This window comes from Salvelinus alpinus, chromosome 6 (genome assembly GCF_045679555.1).
Source record: "Salvelinus alpinus chromosome 6, SLU_Salpinus.1, whole genome shotgun sequence".
NCBI classification, from domain to species: Eukaryota; Metazoa; Chordata; class Actinopteri; order Salmoniformes; family Salmonidae; genus Salvelinus; species Salvelinus alpinus.
The window spans coordinates 32,738,578-32,755,061 of record NC_092091.1 but is presented as its reverse complement, the minus strand read 5'-3'; the positions used below and the strand labels follow the sequence as shown (position 1 = coordinate 32,755,061).

Genomic DNA, 16,484 nt, shown 5'->3' with positions numbered 1-16,484 from the left:
GTTTTCAAACACTTATTTTATTAAAGTCATTTAGTATGTATTTTATGCATATATCCATTCAAAAAACCAGCTATTGTTATCCTACGGGTGCATAAAAAAAATTTACTTGCCCATTTAAAAATTAAAAAAAGACCTTGTGGGAACACTGTTCATTGTAACATGAGTTAATAATTGGAACATCAGAACTGTTTAAAAGCTGATATAAAACAGCAACAGATATTTAAGTCAGGCATATCAACCAAAGGTAGAGGTGCAGGCCTTTCTGTGGGTTGACATCATTTATACAGAAGCCGTCTTCGAGAGAAACTGGGGAAAGAAGGCTGGTTAACATGAGAAACAAAATGCATCTTCTATGAAAGATTAACGACAACACAAAACAGACTGAATACGGTCATGGTTACCTTGGAGAACAGCCACATTGGCACTCTGCCTTGACAGGTGACTTTCCTGGGGGGAGAAAGTCTCATCAGAACTGAATACATTCATTGCAGTGGTCAAAGTTCAGACTATTTTATTTTCCCTAAGAAACAAAGCAAACAAACCTTGATGAATCCCAACAAATCTGTTGTATTTCGCTCTCTAAAACAGGAGACAGGACAGCAATGTTACAAAATATAAGGAAACAAAATACTGGTGTTCTGTATGTACATTGTCTCTGTGGAAAGACCCTTACACAAGCAGGAGAGGGCTGATCAACATGCAGGCCAGACCAGGAGCCTGCAGCTTTCCTGACTGCTGCGTCTGATGAGTGGTGTTGGGGGCTGTGGCGGATCTGAAACAGGCTGGCCCTATGGGGGCTCCAGGTGTGGGAGTCACAGGAGATGTACCTCTGGGTGGAGGACAAATGGCTGTCTGAGCGATTCTGGCACCTGATCATTTCTATCTGGCGGAGAGATCCTGGTGAGTACAGGCAGGAGTTGTCTCTGAAGCGTTTGGACTCTGGGGAATGTTCCTGGACCAGCTCCCTGCGACGCTTCCTCATGACAGAGTGGTGAGGAGACAGGGCCAGGGCAGCCAGAGCAGAGGAGGAGGGGCCTCTGGTGGTCTCTGCTCTCCTCTCACACATGCGACAGGAGGGGACCGGTTTGCCCTGACAGACAAGCTTGTGGTAGAGCTTCTGGAAGTCCTCATCGATCTGCTTAGTGGAGTTCCTTAGACTGATGGATGGGGAGAATGAATCCAGGGAATAGTGTCGCTGGAGCTTTGGCTGAGCTGCCCTAGCAGTAGACTCCTGATGGGGGAATCGAGATGAGTGGACTTTCAGTTGGGAGGTACTGCAGGCGTCCAGGTGGAGGAGCTTCCTGGGTGACATCAGAGGCCTCTGAAAAGAGGGGGAAAACGCAGGGGAAGATCTGGGTTCCACCGTCACCATGTTTCTCTGATGATATCCAGCAACGCCTGATTTGAGGCTTCTATGGTCAGTGTTAGGAGATGCACGCTGGCCTTCCCAGCTCAGCAGTCTGGCTCTGTAGGGACTCTGTGCTGATGAGGAGCGGTAGACAGACCTCTCTGTGTCTGAAGACATGCCCATACTGACCACAGGGCGTACTGCTGTGCAAATCCTCTGACTGGGGACTGTGGGGGGGGCACACCTCAGAGATGGGCTGCTCAACCCTCCTGCTGTGGAAGGGCCTTCAGATCTGTCAGGACTAAAGACAAGGGTAGTATACCTAACCCTGGTGAGTGGGGCAGAGGACATGGACACCGTGAAGGTTTGGTTTAGGGGTGCCTCATCTAGCTCAGGGCTATCCTGTAGGGAGGAGTCTGCAGAGGGAGTGGAGGAGGCTGGGGAGGAGGGAGCAGAGGAGGCTGCAGAGGGAGGGGAGGAGGGAGCAGAGGCGGCAGGACTGGAGCCTGGAGAGGAAGGACAAGAGGAGAAGTCCATCAGTGGAAAAGGGCGAGATGGTTGTCTGTTTCCTGAATCTGTCCGCTTCCTGGGTGACTGCCTCTCTGCTGGCCACTTCTGGAGGTTGACCTTGGTCTGTGGAGGAGGATGGGTGCCGTTTGTCCTTTTGAGGTTAGACTTTGGACTCTTGGGGTTACTCACATTCAGTGTGGTGTTCTGAGATGTTAGGAGGATGGATTGGCTATTGTTGAGGTCAGGCTTTCTGTGAGCTGGTCTCAGGGTGCTGTTGAAGGTGCGGTTATTGAGGTTTCTGTTAGACGACCACCTGAGTCTGTGGTACCTCCTTAGCACCCCTACAGCCGCGTCGGACATATGTTGGCGCCTCCAGGCCTCTCCTATCTGACTGAGCATGCTGGGATACAGCTCCTGTAGAGTGCTACGTTGACTGCTCAGAGAGCGCTCCAGCTCCCCATCCTGCTCCTCTGGCGCCCCCCACAGGTTACTTCTAGTCTCATTCACCTTGGAATCATCCACCCCTGTTGGAGGCAATATAAATCCAATTTATTCATCAGAAATTTCAAAAACAAAATAGTGCTGCAGTTGTATTTCATGTTTACTTTAAAATGTTAAATTCATAAGTCACTAGGGTTTATGTTGAAATAATTAACTTACAGTGGCTGTTCTCGGCAGCCTGCTGCATAACAGAATCATTACTGGGGGCAGTGACAGCACTCGTGTCTACAGCACCCTCATCGACACAATCATTGTTGGCATCATCCTGGTGGTATGAGATGTCCATCTGTTGGAAAACATGAGAAGTACAGTAAGATTTATTTTTCCATGGGGTTTTGTTATGTGTATTTAAATCCTATTCTTGACAAAGCTACTATTATTTCTACTACTATAACATTGCATTTTAGTTACACTGCTTATATATTTATATACTGGATTCTTGACATATCTGGATTACTGTTACGGTGCCATGTGGGTTAATTGGATTCATTCGGACATTAAGATTTTATATGTATTGATTATTCGCATACTTGTTGACCTTTTACTACATTGTTAGGAGCTAGTAACATAAGCATTTTGTGGCACTCGCTATAACATCTGCTAAATGGTGTACGCGACCAACAACTTTATGCTATAGTAATGTGAAGTCGCTCTGGATAAGAGCGTCTGCTAAATGACTTAAATGTAAATGAACTGTTAACATCTGGTTGGACTAGTCTCCAGACAGATCTGTTCTGCCCACAATCAGTTTTCTGTGTGTGTAGGTCATTACTCCGTAGATTGGAAGAACTTCAATTAAGTAAAAGTCATTTACCTTGAAGTCTCCAGTGGTGTCATGTGGCCTGTGTATTTCAGAAATATCTGAAATAACAAAATATAACTTGAATATAGATTTAGATCAATTGAACCAAGTGCACATCTCACAGAGAAACAACATGTTGTAGTTCCCTACCTCCTAGTGACAGCTCTGCCAGGCCAGCATCACTCTAAAGAGAAGGTGGATAAGAGGTGTGATCCAGAAAAAGATTCCTCAGAAAAATGTAAAGTCAACATAAACAGAAAATGTACAAAGTGGATCTAAAATAATTAGCCACAGAATTTACAAACCTTTGACAAATCCAGCTTTAACAGCTCCAACTCTGACTTGAACATGCAACAGCTCACATCTTCTCCATCCAATGACAGGATACATGAAAAAACAAGAAAACATCAAGGCATGGAACCAATTATTTTGAGTCCAGATGGTTTACCCATCAACATAAAGCTGGCTACTTGTTGTTGACAAGACTAAACAATTATTCTTCAAGCACTGAAGGTCCACAGTGCAACCATAAACTGACTTTTGTTTACCTTTGGGAGTTATGTCCTCCAGGTTCACCTCAGTCCCATCGTCATGCAGCTTTGAATACTGTTGAGTCAGAAAGAGTAAATACAGGCACATTTGGATGTTTCATCTCATCTCTTTTCACAGATAACGATGAGACAGCCTTTCGGGAGGAGGTCAGAGACCTGGCCGTGTGGTGCCAGGATAACAACCTCTCCCTCAATGTGATCAAGACGAAGGACTACAGGAAAAGGAGGACCAAGCACGCCCCCATTCTCATCGACGGGGCTGTAGTGGAGCAGGTTGAGAGCTTCAAGATCCTTGGTGTCCACATCACCAACAAACTATCCTGGTCTAAACACACCAAGACAGTCGTGAAGAGGGCACGACAAAGCCTATTCCCCCTCAGGAGACTGAAAAGATTTGGAATGGGTCCTCAGATCCTTAAAAGGCTCTACAGCTGCACCAGAGGGCATCACTGCCTGGTATGGCAACGGCTTGGCCTCCGACCGCAAGGCACTACAGAGGGTAGTGCGTACGGTCCAGTACATCACTGGGGCCAAGCTTCCTGTCATCCAGGATCTCTATACCAGGCGTGCCCGAGGAAGGCCCTAAAAATTGTCAAAGACTCCAGCCACCCCACCCATAGACTGTTCTCTCTGGTACCGCCAAGTCTAGGTCCAAAAGCTTCTACCCCCAAGCCTGAACAGCTAATCAAATGGCTACCCAGACTATTTGCATTGTCCCTCGCCTCTTTTACACTGCTGCTACTCTGTTCATTATCTATGCATAGTCACTGTAACTCTACCTACATGTACATATTACCTCGACTAACCTGTGCCTCGTTATGTTATTTTACTGCTGCTCTTTAATTATTTGTTTTACTTAACACTTATTTCTTAACTTTTATTTCTTAAAAATGCATTGTTGGTTATTAAGGGCTTGTAAGTAAACATTTCACTAAGGTCTAAACCTGTTGTATTCGGAGCATGTGACAAATACAATTTGATGTGGTACATGCCTAGTAGTCCTGAGTGCCATTGATGAGGGGTGTGCATTGTTGGAGCATTTCGTCCCGTGGCCATAAGGGGGATGTTGGCGAGAAAGACTAGCTACTACCAAAGTGAGTCGCTATATACGGTTTGAAAACTGCATCTGCTCTGCTACTACTAGTTAGTTGGCTAACACCAAAGGAGGGTGTCTTTTCTAACTATGATTACAAAATCGTCAGAAGAATACGATCTACAAAATAAGCACACTTCTAGTTACAGTTACGGTTACGGGCTCACGGCAGTTACAAGTTAGCCAACGTTAGCTAAACTAACGTTCCCTAACGTTAACTAGCTACCAGTCCATTTCCACCTACCTTCTGAACGATTCTCTCCAGATTATCAGTGTAAATCTTGACATTGTTCTGAAATTTATTTTTGACGAAGTCGTCCATGTTGTCAGTCTTTATCGATCAAAACAATAAAACGAAAAACTTTTTATTCCCCTCATTTGTTTGCTTCTCTCCGGGTCAAGGGCTCTGACTAGCGGAATACAGCTTCGACCGGAAGTAGTTTTTCTGTAGCAGGTTAGAATAATTTAAACAGCACGTTAGGATAATTCATGTGGTAGGTTAGGAGACAGGTTAAGGTTATGAAAATGTTTAGGTTTTAGGGTTAGCAAAATTGCTCTCCTAACCTGATGCAAAAATTATCTTCCGGTCGTAGCTGTACTCCATCTAGTCACGAAAATATTTAAAAATTTCCCGCAACAAAATACTGAAATATGATTGGATATTTGAAACACGTTCTTTTCTACATGGTGTGATGTCATCTTCATGCGACAAACATCGACCAGCCAACAACAAAATCAGTATTTCTGTAAAGTAGCTATGTAACATGAATTTTATAGTGAATAGCCATACTTTAGATTTTCCGTATTCACCCGGAGATGGCAACGAAAACACTACAAGACATGGTGCTCGCAGCTGCCTCTTTGCATAGTGGCAAAATAGCTGTCACATTTGACAAGGGAATAACAGAAGGAGGTCCTATGTTGCTTTATTACCACGAACTTGTTGCTCTTGGAAATGAATTAACACTTTTTCTACAGATACAGTGTGTGCAAAATACAAGAGCAATTGCATTATATTGTCAGCCAGATATCAACCTTCCTGTGTGGATTCTGGGGTAAGTTTATTATTAGAAATCAAAGCAATTGTCTATTTTACAATAGATGATCTGGAACAGCACCATCCAATTAGCCCAAATTAGATCCATCTCTATGGCAAGATATTATTCACTGCTCTCTTTTTAATGGTGTGCAGATAGCTAATGTCTCTCAATGTGGGGTTGATCCATTTGATCAGCTGTTGCATACCATAGATTAGTATTACCCAAGTCTACTGTAAGAGTTCTAGGCTTGGACTACTGTAAACACAGCTCTCAAGGGGATCCTCTGTCTGTCAGCATCCTCCAGTTACCTGCTGCGTATGTACCACTGGACCCAGATGCCCCAGCACTCTTGTCTGCCCGTGTCATGAAGCAGTGTGGGCTGAAGTACTGTGTTCTACAGAGTGACCTGTTGCAGGTAAGAGTGGACTTCACAGAGCATTATGAGAGTGATTTATATTATAACTGTGGCTTAAAATGATTACTTGCTGACAGGTTTCACCTTCTGACTATTTGACTCTATCTTTCTCTCTCTTTCCCTAGCAATTCCAGGTGGCATTTTCCAACCTCATGTCTATAGAGGTGTGTGCAGTGTGGTCTGCTCACAACCTAACCCTCGTACTAATACAGCACAGACCAACTGCAGCCCGTAAAGAGGAGCCGAATGCTGATCTTTTTACTCCTGCTGCAGTTCCAGAGAGTGCCAGCCAGGGGGCACTGGCATATATATTACACACATCTGGAACCACAGGGCTTCCCAAGACCGTTAGGGTACCACACAAGTGTATAGTGCCCAATATACTGCACCTCCGGTATGTCCCTTTGGTTGGATTGGTGTAATGCATGTATTCCTGTATATCAATGTCCAGATTACTGGTTGTATTGAAGGTTAAGAATTTCATTAAATGTTGTTTGTTAAACAGTATTCTGTCTTTATCTCTTCAGATCTCTGTTTCAGATGACACCAGATGATGTGGTGTTCCTGGCCTCGCCCCTGACTTTTGACCCTTCAGTGGTGGAGATATTTTTGGCGTTGTCATCAGGGGCACGTCTCCTCATCGTCCCCACTGTGATTAAGAGAATGCCCAACAGACTGGCTGATGTGCTGTTTAAGAAACACAAGACGACTATCTTACAGGTAACTATGACAGTGGGATGAGAGTAACTTATCAAGCCTTTTGTTGCTTTTTGTTGTTGCATGTGCTAATTTTGTATCTCCCTCAGGTGACTCCCACTCTGCTTGGGCGTTTTGGACGGCGTGTCCTACAGGAAGAGGTCCTCTCTGCTGGCTCTTGTCTGCGTGTGTTAGCCCTAGGGGGCGAGGCCTGTCCCTCCCTAGCCCTGCTCCGTAGCTGGAGGCAGCAGGGGAACTGCACTCACATCTACAACATCTACGGCATCACTGAGGTTTCCTGCTGGGCCTGCTGCTACCACTTACCAGAGAGCCTCCTGCAGTCTACTGACGTGTGAGTGACCACTGAACCCTAAAACCTTGATTATGGCATCCAACTGCTGCCTAAACCAGCACCTCATTTTATGAACCTTTTATCCAATTCTCTGCACCCTGGACATATAACTGATTTGACTCTAATGTTGTTTACCGGGATGGATATTTCACAGGACTGAATCCTCTGTGCCACTGGGTCCTCCTCTGATGGAGACCACCGTGGAGCTAAGAGATGAGGATGGCTGCGTCATCACTCAGGGGGAAGGACAGGTGTTTATAGGTGGGATGGACAGGGTGTGCCTTCTAGATGACGAGGTGACTGTTGCTCCTGGTACAATGCGGTCTACAGGAGACTGGGTGCAGATTAGAGACACACATCTCTACTTCCTCGGGAGGCGGGACCGACTGGTCAAACGCCATGGACAGCGGCTGCATCTGGACACCTTACAGCAAGTCAGTACCATTTCAGACAGCATGTCATGTCAGGCACATATCACCAATTTTCCTGTGCTATCCCCACCTCCAGTCATTGATCTTTCAATCCTCCATATCCCCCTTCAGGTTGTAATGAGTCTACCCCAGGTGGAGGCATGTGCTGTGGGTCTGTATGAGGGGTCTCGGCTGGTGGCCTTTGTCGTAGCCTGCTCTACATCTGGAGAACAGAAGGCAACCCATACCTCCTCCCCTGTAGAGCAACAGGTAGAGCATCGTGAAGAGACTGCCCCCTCAACTAGAGGCCTACAGAAGGCCATCCTCCACAGGTTGTCTCAGCTCCTACCCAGTCACAGTGTTCCAGACACACTAGTCCTGGTCCCGGCCCTACCACTATCCTCACATGGTGAGTGACACTGTCCTCTGTGGCTGAGCATTGCTAGACTCTACTGTAAATGCTGCATTCTAAAACATTTTCTATCAGGGTTTTACCATTCATTTTTGAAATGGTGTTTCTTCAGGGAAGGTGTCTATGGGTGAACTTATGAAGATCTACCAGAGACAGAGAGCAGGTTCAGAGTCCCATAGTGCACTGGGGGACATGGATACACTGAGAGAGAGACTCCAGTCTCTGTGGAGGGTACAGACAAGCCATTATGTTGTTTTATTATTGTCACATACAAGTCAGTATCCCCTTTACATCAAGAGTTTACATATTTGTACCTGTATATTTGTGTGTCAGGAGACTTTAGGTCTAACAGAGGATGAAGCCATCCAGGAGGACTCCAACTTCCTGTTTAGTGGAGGTGACTCCCTGCAGGCCCTGCGTCTCTGTGATGACATCACCACTGCCGTAGGAGTGACCTCATCAGGGCTTCTGGAGGTTATCCTGGACGGATCCTTCTCAGAAATACTGCGCCATGTTGCCATAGCAACACTGACTTTCCCATCTGAGCACAGCCGGACATCCCATCCTGTAGCCATGAAACGCCCAGCAGACCCTGTCTCCTCAGCACTGCCCAAGAGACAGCATACAGACCCCTACTCTACAACAGCTGCAGAATGGCCTCTGGGAGTTGTAGTTTCTTCTTTGAAGAAGGCTGTAAGATGTACAGTGGTAAGGAGAGCAGGGGAGGTTGTAGAGATGGGTCAGTCAGACTCTTTGAGGACCAATGAAAACTCCTACTCAGACTCAGAGGGACCAATCAAAAGAACGAGAAATACACAGGAAAAAGGAGCCAATGAGAGTACAGAATCCAACCACTCCCAGACATTTGGATCCAATAAGTGGACAGAACGCAACCATTCCCAGGCTGTGGAAACCAATGATCCCAGTGCTAGCAGTGTTACCCCTCCCCTCAGAGAGGCTGGTGGTCTGGGGCTGAGGGTGAGCTGGGAGTCAGACACAGGGAGGTGTGTAGATGCCTCGCCAGTCCTGCTGGTCCAGAGAGGAGCGGACGGGTCCTCAGGAGGCACCAGGGCCACAGTGTTCATTGGCTCCCATTCCCACAGGATGCAGGCCCTGGACCTGACCACCGGGGGTCTGCTGTGGGAAAGGGTTTTAGGAGGCAGGATCGAGTCCTCTTCTGCTGTGTCCCGATGTGGAAGACTCGTCGTGGTTGGTCAGTATCCATATAAAGCATATGTTTTTTGGTTGTGATAAATTGTTTAGTCTATTCTACAGTGTATATTTGGGGGCGGCAGGTAGCCTAGTGGTTAGAGCGTTGGACTAGTAACCAAAAGGTTGCTGGATCGAATCCCCGAGCTGACAAGGGAAAAATCTGTCATTCTGTCATGTTCCCAGGTAGGCCGTCATTGTAAATAAGAATTTGTTCTTAACTGACTTGCCTAGTTAAATAAAGGTTAAAAAGAAATAAATATTGAGGGTCTATGTTGTGTGTTTGTTCTCAGGGTGCTATGATGGTGGTGTGTATTTCCTTTGTGTGGAGTCTGGGGAGACGCAGTGGGTGTTTGAGACTGGAGACGCAGTGAAGAGCTCTCCTACTGTGGACCCTCTCACAGGCCTAGTGATGGTGGGGTCGCATGATGGCCACGTCTATGCCCTCGACCCACAGGTGTGTGTATGTGCATACCTTTCTAGTGCAAATCTTGCATCACATGCTCAATAGTTATGTGTTTTTGTGTGTATTCTAGGTTCAGCAGTGTGTTTGGAAGCACCACTGTGGGTGTGGGGCGGTGTTCTCTTCACCCTGTCTCCACCCCTCTCTCAGGCAGCTGTATGTAGCCACCCTCGGAGGACACCTCCTCTGTCTCAATCCTGTGAGTGTCCATGCTTCCTTGCCTGCACAAATCACACTTAGTAGTAATACCCGCACTTGTTAACTGACATGGCTCAGAAGCACTAGCACTGTTTGAGTGAAGACAACCGACTGACTCAATGTTCTTCTGTTAGGACACTGGTGCTGTCCTGTGGACATATTCCAGGAAGACTCCATTCTTCTCCTCACCAAGTTGCTCCTCGGGTCACATCATCATCGGCTCTGTGGATGGAAACATATGCTGCTTCAGCCTCACAGGGGAAATGGTGAGAGGAAAAACTGGCACTAAGATAATGGCCGTTTAGTGTCTTTATCATATTCATTTTCACCAAGTAACAATTGACCATATTTCTCACTGAAGTGTTTCATTTGTGTTAATGCTTTGTGTTTTCGCAGGTCTGGCAGTATGTAACCAATGGACCGGTCTTCTCATCCCCCTGCATCACACCAGACAAGCAGAGGGTTGTGTGTGGGTCACATGACGGGTGTGTGTACTGTCTGAACTGTACTGACGGCTCATTGGTGTGGCGCTATCAGACCCCCAGCAGGGTGTACTCCAGCCCCTGTGTGTTTGAGGGGTCATCCTGGGGTAAGGAGGGTACATTGGTAGGCCTGGCCTCCACAGACGGGACCCTGTGCGTTCTGGATGGAGAGGATGGGACCTTGAGAGCATCTCTCTCTCTGCTCGGGGAGCTGTTCTCCTCTCCTGTGGTGTGGGAGCGCTCCCTGGTGGTGGGATGTCGCAATGACTTTGTGTATTGTGTGGCGCCGACAGGGGAGCTCAAATAGATTCCTGAGATGATATCGTGTTTTTGTACCTTCTTATAATAAAAATAATAACATAGGAAACAAATGTGTTGACCCTCATTTGAAGGAGGAATATGATTCGAAGCTTTGAGTTCAGACATCAGTATTTAATTTACATAATTCATAACATTTGCATCACTTTAAGATGTTCTCATGAATACCTTTTAAGTCAGACAAAAAAAGTGCAAATATTATCAAACAATATGTTGTTACATACAACACTGTGTACACTACACTATTGCACACAATCAAAGTTAAACAAAAATGCCAAAGTGACTGAGCCTTGGGGTCCTCTTTTTGACCAACGTTCTGGTAAAACCGCCTCTAACAACACACATACAGGTCTTTACACTGAGTAGTGAGAGCAAGGTAGTGATGGGAGAAATAGCCATAGGATGTCTGTCATCAACAGACAGCCCGGCAGATGTTCTCATAGCAAGGCTGGCTGGTTCACATGACATTGAGGAAAATGAAGAGGATGTGATACAGCTTTTCTATCTTGTATTATGTTTAGTGCATGATCTATTTACAGCTGTGGAGCTTTGATTGGCTACTGAAGGGAAGGAAGGGTTGGGATTGGCTATTGCAATGGCCAGCAGTGGCCATGATTGGCTGCTGTAGGATCTTTTGACTTGTTGGAAGATATTATATAGTTGATAGTATACAGCCAGGTAATCTTGAAAAAAGTAATTTAGTTTGTGTTCAAGTATTCGTGTAAGAGCATGCTTGAACTGAGTGTTCATGTTTGTAAACGTGTGATTGTATTTATATTATGAATGTGAAACACACTTTTGACATAATCATACAAGTGCATGGTTATTGTGGCATGGGAGGAGAATGACTTGGTCTGGGGGCTGAGGTTAGAATGCAGGGTCAGGTGCAGACCAGAGAGGAGAGGTCATGGGATGGTTTGGGACAGGGGTCATAGTTCATGGGCAGTGTGTGTGTGTACTGTACTGATGCAGTGTAGAGGTTAGAGAGTAGGTTATTTGATGATCTGAGGGCAGTCACTCCAGGCTTTAGCCTTGCGCTTGGCCAGAGCCAGCCAGGCCGGCTCAGTGGACACCTGGGGAGAGTCAGTGGATGGGAAGCGCTTGGTCAACTCCTTCACTGCAGGGGGCGATGGAGTGGAGTCTGCAATCTCAACTGGAACACAAGACCCAGAGAGAAAGGGTTATAATGCACGCCGAGGACGCCATAAAAGTTTAGTAATCCATGCAATTTATACAACAGATTGGTTTGATTATGATGATCCAGATGTAATAGAATCATGTTTCATATGTGAGATATCCTAACTGTCTGATCTGATCTTGGGAAAGTGTGATATCAAACACTTGTGAATATGCAAGCAAGCTCTTACCTGTGACAGAGCTGGGCAGGGTGTTGGCTTTCTTCAGGAGGTCCCGGCGCTCCAAGCGGCCCAGGAGGGTGTCTGGTCTCTTAGCTTCCTCCGGTGTCTGTGGTTTGGGAGGGTTGGTGTTTCTACTCCCCTTACCCTCCATAGGACTAAGCAACACATCCTATGAAACACAGTTACCTTTCAGCTGTGCTCTCCTACTGTTATTAGTACAGGTGACTACTGAGAACATGCATGTCTTTCTCTACATAAGCATATATGTGTGTATGTACGGCATTCGTGTATGTTAAAGTGCATTAACATACGCTGTCTTTGTCCTTGGTTTGTTTCTCAGACAGTTTGGCCTCTCTGTGGCTGCGGCGTTCGTCTCGGCTCTGCTGCTGCTCCCTGAAGCCTTTCTGTTTCTGCAACGCTAGCGTGATCCACAGAGGCCCTGACTCCTTGTCCTGGACCCGCGTACTGTCCAATGAGTGCCTGCTCTGCAGTGATGGCTTTCCCTCTGTAAGGGGCGAGACGAGACAACTATCATATACTGGGACATTCACACAACATTACTCAAGTAATTAAAATGCAGGAGTGACATTCCTACTCGCTTAAAAAATAAATCCATCAAATCTCTGTCTTGGACTAGCAGCACAGGCGTTTCCCAAGGTGACACTGACCTCTTCTGATGAGCTCCGTCTTCCTGTCAGCCTTCTCCCTCCAGGGGATACTGATGGAGGGGAAGAAGGACCTCTTCTCCTTGGGCTCCTCCTCCCCCTGGCCCTGGCTCTGTCCCTGGCCGTTCCTGTGGAGCTGGGCCACAGCTGAGGTCTCCTCCCTCCTCCTCTCACCTCGCTCCTCATGGCCAGCTGAATCAGCCTCCACCCAGCTCCTCTGGACCACTGCGTCACTGGAACTCTCTCTGCCCACTTTGGGGAGTGGAGAGGGGGGAGGGGTTGCAGATTTAGGGGATGTGCTGGGTCTCTGATAAAGTGAGGATTTGGAAGGCAGCTTCTCCCCCTCGCTGTGCATGGAAGGGGTGGGAGACTTGCCTGCTTTGGCCCGAGGCTCTGGAAGAGATACAATCACATGTCCAGGCTTGACCCCAGGAAAGCTCTCTCTGAGTGGAGACGCAGGGCTGGAGCTATTAGAGAACACTGAGGCGTCAGAGTCGCGGTCAATGGGGGTCAGAGGCGAGGGAACCCCGTCGAAGCTGTCGCCGGCACTGTACCTCTTCTTCCTCTTGTCTGTCGACTGATCACTGTGGAAGCGGAGGGAGTAGTTGGTCCTCCTCAGCTTGATCCCAAACGGAGATGGCTGGCCCTTCTCCTCCCCCTCCTCCCGGCCATCAGAGTCCTCTGATTCTCCTCCCAGGCTCCCAGTATCTGTCTCAGAGCCATTGGGTCTAGGTGAGGCCTGGGAAGAGCTGGGGACTATGAAAGATGGGAGGTCTTTGGCAAACATACACTCCCCTGTTCCGTCTGCAATCCGGACAGTCTTACCGTCCCGGCTCTGGGTCTTGCTGTCTGGGGCTAGTGAAGCTGCAGGGGGAACAGAGGCACTGGAGGAGGTGTCGGAGACAGCAGACGCTGGCCTTCCTCCTTCCTTCTCTTCCTGACTCAACACCTCAGAGTTCCTGTTTGAGTCGGCAAACTTCTTCCTGGCCGGGGTGATGGAGAACTTGGCGCTGGCGGACATGGTCTTCCTGAGGTTGCTATGGAGGAACGGACTCTGGTCCTCACTGCTGGGTCGGCTCTGGCTCTGGTGGTCTGGGTATTCCTCATACTTTCCCTCCCCAGTCCCCTTGAATATCTTGGAGCGGATACTGGCCCACTCTGCAAGGACGGCTGCACTGGACTGGTCTGTGGACTCGCTGAGGGATTTGGTTTTCCCAGACTTGCGGTCTGGTGAAGTCTTGCTCTTGGTTGGTGGTGGGGTGCCCATGGCAGCTTTCTTTTCATCTGCCAGACCCAGGAGAGACTTACAAGCGGTTTCTTTGATATGGTCCAGGTTGACAGCAGTCCCACAGAGCTGGGCACCCGTCACCAGGATGGCTGTGTGGGGGACATACTGAGAGGACGGGAGGGTTGGGGAGTCAGCTCCTCCAGGGGACGAGGCCTTGGCTCCCTCTTTGTGTTCAGCCACAGCGCCTACCTGCTGGCTGGAGGCCGGCGTAACAGGCGTCAGGTTGACCTTCTGGAACAGGATCTGCTTCTCCCCAGAGGACACTTTGAAGGTGAACGGCCTCTGTCTCTCCTCCATCTCTCTCCAGCGCACCTCCTCCGCCCTCCTCTTCCTTTCAGGGTCAGAGTTGCTCGCAGCCACTTCTGCACACAGTCTCTTCTCCTCCTCCTCCTCTGCAAGCAGTTTTCTCTTTTCTTCCACCTGCTTTTTCTTCCTTTCCTCCTCTTCTTCTGCCTCTTTCAGTCTCTTTTCCTCCTCTACACAGAGACGCTCTGCCTCCAGTTCGTGCTGCTTCCTCTCCTCTTCCTCTTTCCTCATTCTTTCCTCTTCCTCTTTCCTCCTTTTCTCTTCCTCTAGTGTCCTCTGCTCCTCCTCTCGCTGCATAAGCTCCAATTCCTCCCTCATCCTTCTCTCTTCTTCTCTCTGTATCCTCTCTTCTTCCTCTCTAATTCTCATCACCTCCAGTTCTCTCTGTCTCCTTTCTTCTTCCTCCCTAATCCTCTTTTCCTCTTCTTCTTTCATCCTCCTCGCCATCTCCTCTCCCTGCCTCCTTTCCTCCTCCTCTTTACGTATAAGTTCCTCCTCTTGTTGGCGACATCTCTCCTCCTCTAACTCACGCAGCCTCCACTCCTCTGCTTTCTTCTTCCTATCCTCTTCTTCCTCTCTGTGCCTTTGTTCTGCCAGCTCTCGCTTCCTCCTGGACTCCTGTCTCTCGTTCTCCTGCAGTTTCTGCTTCTTAGTTTTCTCTGGGGGAGTCTCTTCCTCAGCGGTTCTGTATTGGACGTCGGCTGCATCTGTTTCCTCCTGCAGTATGCCAGGGATATCCACCTCCTGCAAATCCTGGGAAAAAGTATGTATTTTGATTTCTATTGTTGAGCTCCATCTCACTCTATTCCATCTATATGACAATTCTATGCATGCACATTCATACCAAAGAAAGACCACCAACTGTAAGGAACCTGACCCCCTCTCACCTGTGTGAATCGGCGGTGCTTGCGGGAGATCCTCTGGTTTTTGGGTTTGACAGACAGTTTATGCTTGGCAGCGGTGTTGTCCAGTCTAGGGACAGACTGTGGGACTCCGTCCAGGTCGATGGACTCGATGGTACCGGTGGCTGGAAGAACTCGTTTGGACCTAGGAGATTTCACTGGAGTACTGGGAGTCCCGGTCTGGGCAGCTCCATGGCTCTGGCTGGGCCCTTGGCTCTGGCTGGCCCCCTGGTTGTCATGGAAACAATACATTGTCAACATCTTCCTATATTTCCAACACTAATTCTTTAGGTTACTACTGTAGCATTATAAGCTAACAGTGAACCAAAGAGTATGCAATTAGTATGTATACCAATAGTGCCCAGTCTGCCATTAATAATCCTGCCTTTACCTTTGTCTCTGTGTCCACTGGCTCAGCTTCCACCTGGGCTAAGACCTTCAGGGGGCTCCTGGGCACCTCCTCTTCATCTGAGCTGCCCTCGTCTCCCTCACTCTTCCTCAGAGAGGGGGGCCTCTGGCCAAACTTGATATTCTGTGCTATCTGCCTCTGCTCATTCAACACGTACACACACATTTTGGGTTTGGTGTTAGACATTGACGAGAGCAGTAACGTTAAAGTGTCTGTTAGAGTGTAATTGATTGTTACCTGGGGCAACGGTTGACTTACGAGTTGTCAACCAAGACTGTGAACATACATCTGACTGTGTGTGTGTGTGTGTGTGTGTGTGTGTGTGTGTGTGTGTGTGTGTGCATGTGTGTATTTAAGTCCTACCTGCAGGTTCCTGACTTTATCGGAGACGTTTTCCTGGGACATGGTATGTTCTGGACTGGGCTCCTGTACTGCTTCCTCTGGGATAAACACACTGTCGTGGGAGAGGGCTCGGGAGCCAATGGGGTTAAGCTCCCTGCAAAGACAAAACGGACACTACAGTTATAGTATGTTATTACAGTCAGTCATTCATTTCTGATAGGGTGTAGTGTCCCTCACACACTCTAAACTCCATAAATTAAAAGCTAAAGGTCAGTCAAGCAGTTTATAGACCACATTTCAACTGAACCGCAGCCCTTTCTCACCAGACCGTGATATTTAATCGACTCTGCTGACACGAAAATAGATAACCAGATCCATTGCAACCGAGAAGCCACGTGGTAATACAGTGTCTTC

At 47.7% G+C, this 16,484-nt stretch overlaps 3 protein-coding genes across 5 annotated transcripts in view; 1 reads left to right on the top strand and 2 right to left on the bottom strand.

Annotated features, from left to right (window-relative positions):
- Position 1: 1 nt before the first annotated feature.
- Positions 2-5,396, bottom strand: LOC139578582 (uncharacterized). The gene is made up of 10 exons (XM_071406398.1): positions 5,050-5,396; positions 3,710-3,767; positions 3,467-3,525; positions 3,312-3,345; positions 3,174-3,220; positions 2,519-2,645; positions 674-2,382; positions 543-579; positions 402-447; positions 2-306 (listed from the first exon to the last, which is right to left on the bottom strand). Exons 1-10 carry the CDS (start codon positions 5,125-5,127, stop codon positions 276-278), a joined length of 2,226 nt encoding a protein of 741 aa, XP_071262499.1. The 5' UTR covers positions 5,128-5,396; the 3' UTR covers positions 2-275.
- Positions 5,397-5,504: 108 nt separating this feature from the next.
- Positions 5,505-10,843, top strand: aasdh (aminoadipate-semialdehyde dehydrogenase). Its single transcript, XM_071406395.1, has 13 exons — positions 5,505-5,860; positions 6,140-6,260; positions 6,386-6,654; positions 6,788-6,980; positions 7,067-7,308; positions 7,463-7,742; positions 7,851-8,127; positions 8,243-8,361; positions 8,464-9,343; positions 9,633-9,796; positions 9,876-10,001; positions 10,135-10,266; positions 10,397-10,843. The coding sequence occupies exons 1-13, from the start codon at positions 5,622-5,624 to the stop codon at positions 10,787-10,789; spliced, it is 3,435 nt and encodes a 1,144-aa protein (XP_071262496.1). The 5' UTR covers positions 5,505-5,621; the 3' UTR covers positions 10,790-10,843.
- Positions 10,844-10,899: 56 nt separating this feature from the next.
- cracd (capping protein inhibiting regulator of actin dynamics) overlaps positions 10,900-16,484 on the bottom strand; it is a 29,506-nt gene continuing 23,921 nt past the window's right edge. For all 3 annotated transcript variants that reach the window (XM_071406394.1, XM_071406392.1, XM_071406393.1), the window contains 7 exons: positions 16,092-16,224; positions 15,711-15,866; positions 15,305-15,547; positions 12,827-15,170; positions 12,470-12,663; positions 12,168-12,327; positions 10,900-11,953 (listed from right to left, as the gene is read on the bottom strand). In XM_071406394.1, the coding sequence (XP_071262495.1) occupies positions 11,793-11,953; positions 12,168-12,327; positions 12,470-12,663; positions 12,827-15,170; positions 15,305-15,547; positions 15,711-15,866; positions 16,092-16,133 (3,300 nt within the window). In that variant the 5' untranslated portion in view covers positions 16,134-16,224 and the 3' untranslated portion in view covers positions 10,900-11,792. The remainder of the gene's footprint in view (positions 11,954-12,167; positions 12,328-12,469; positions 12,664-12,826; positions 15,171-15,304; positions 15,548-15,710; positions 15,867-16,091; positions 16,225-16,484) is intronic.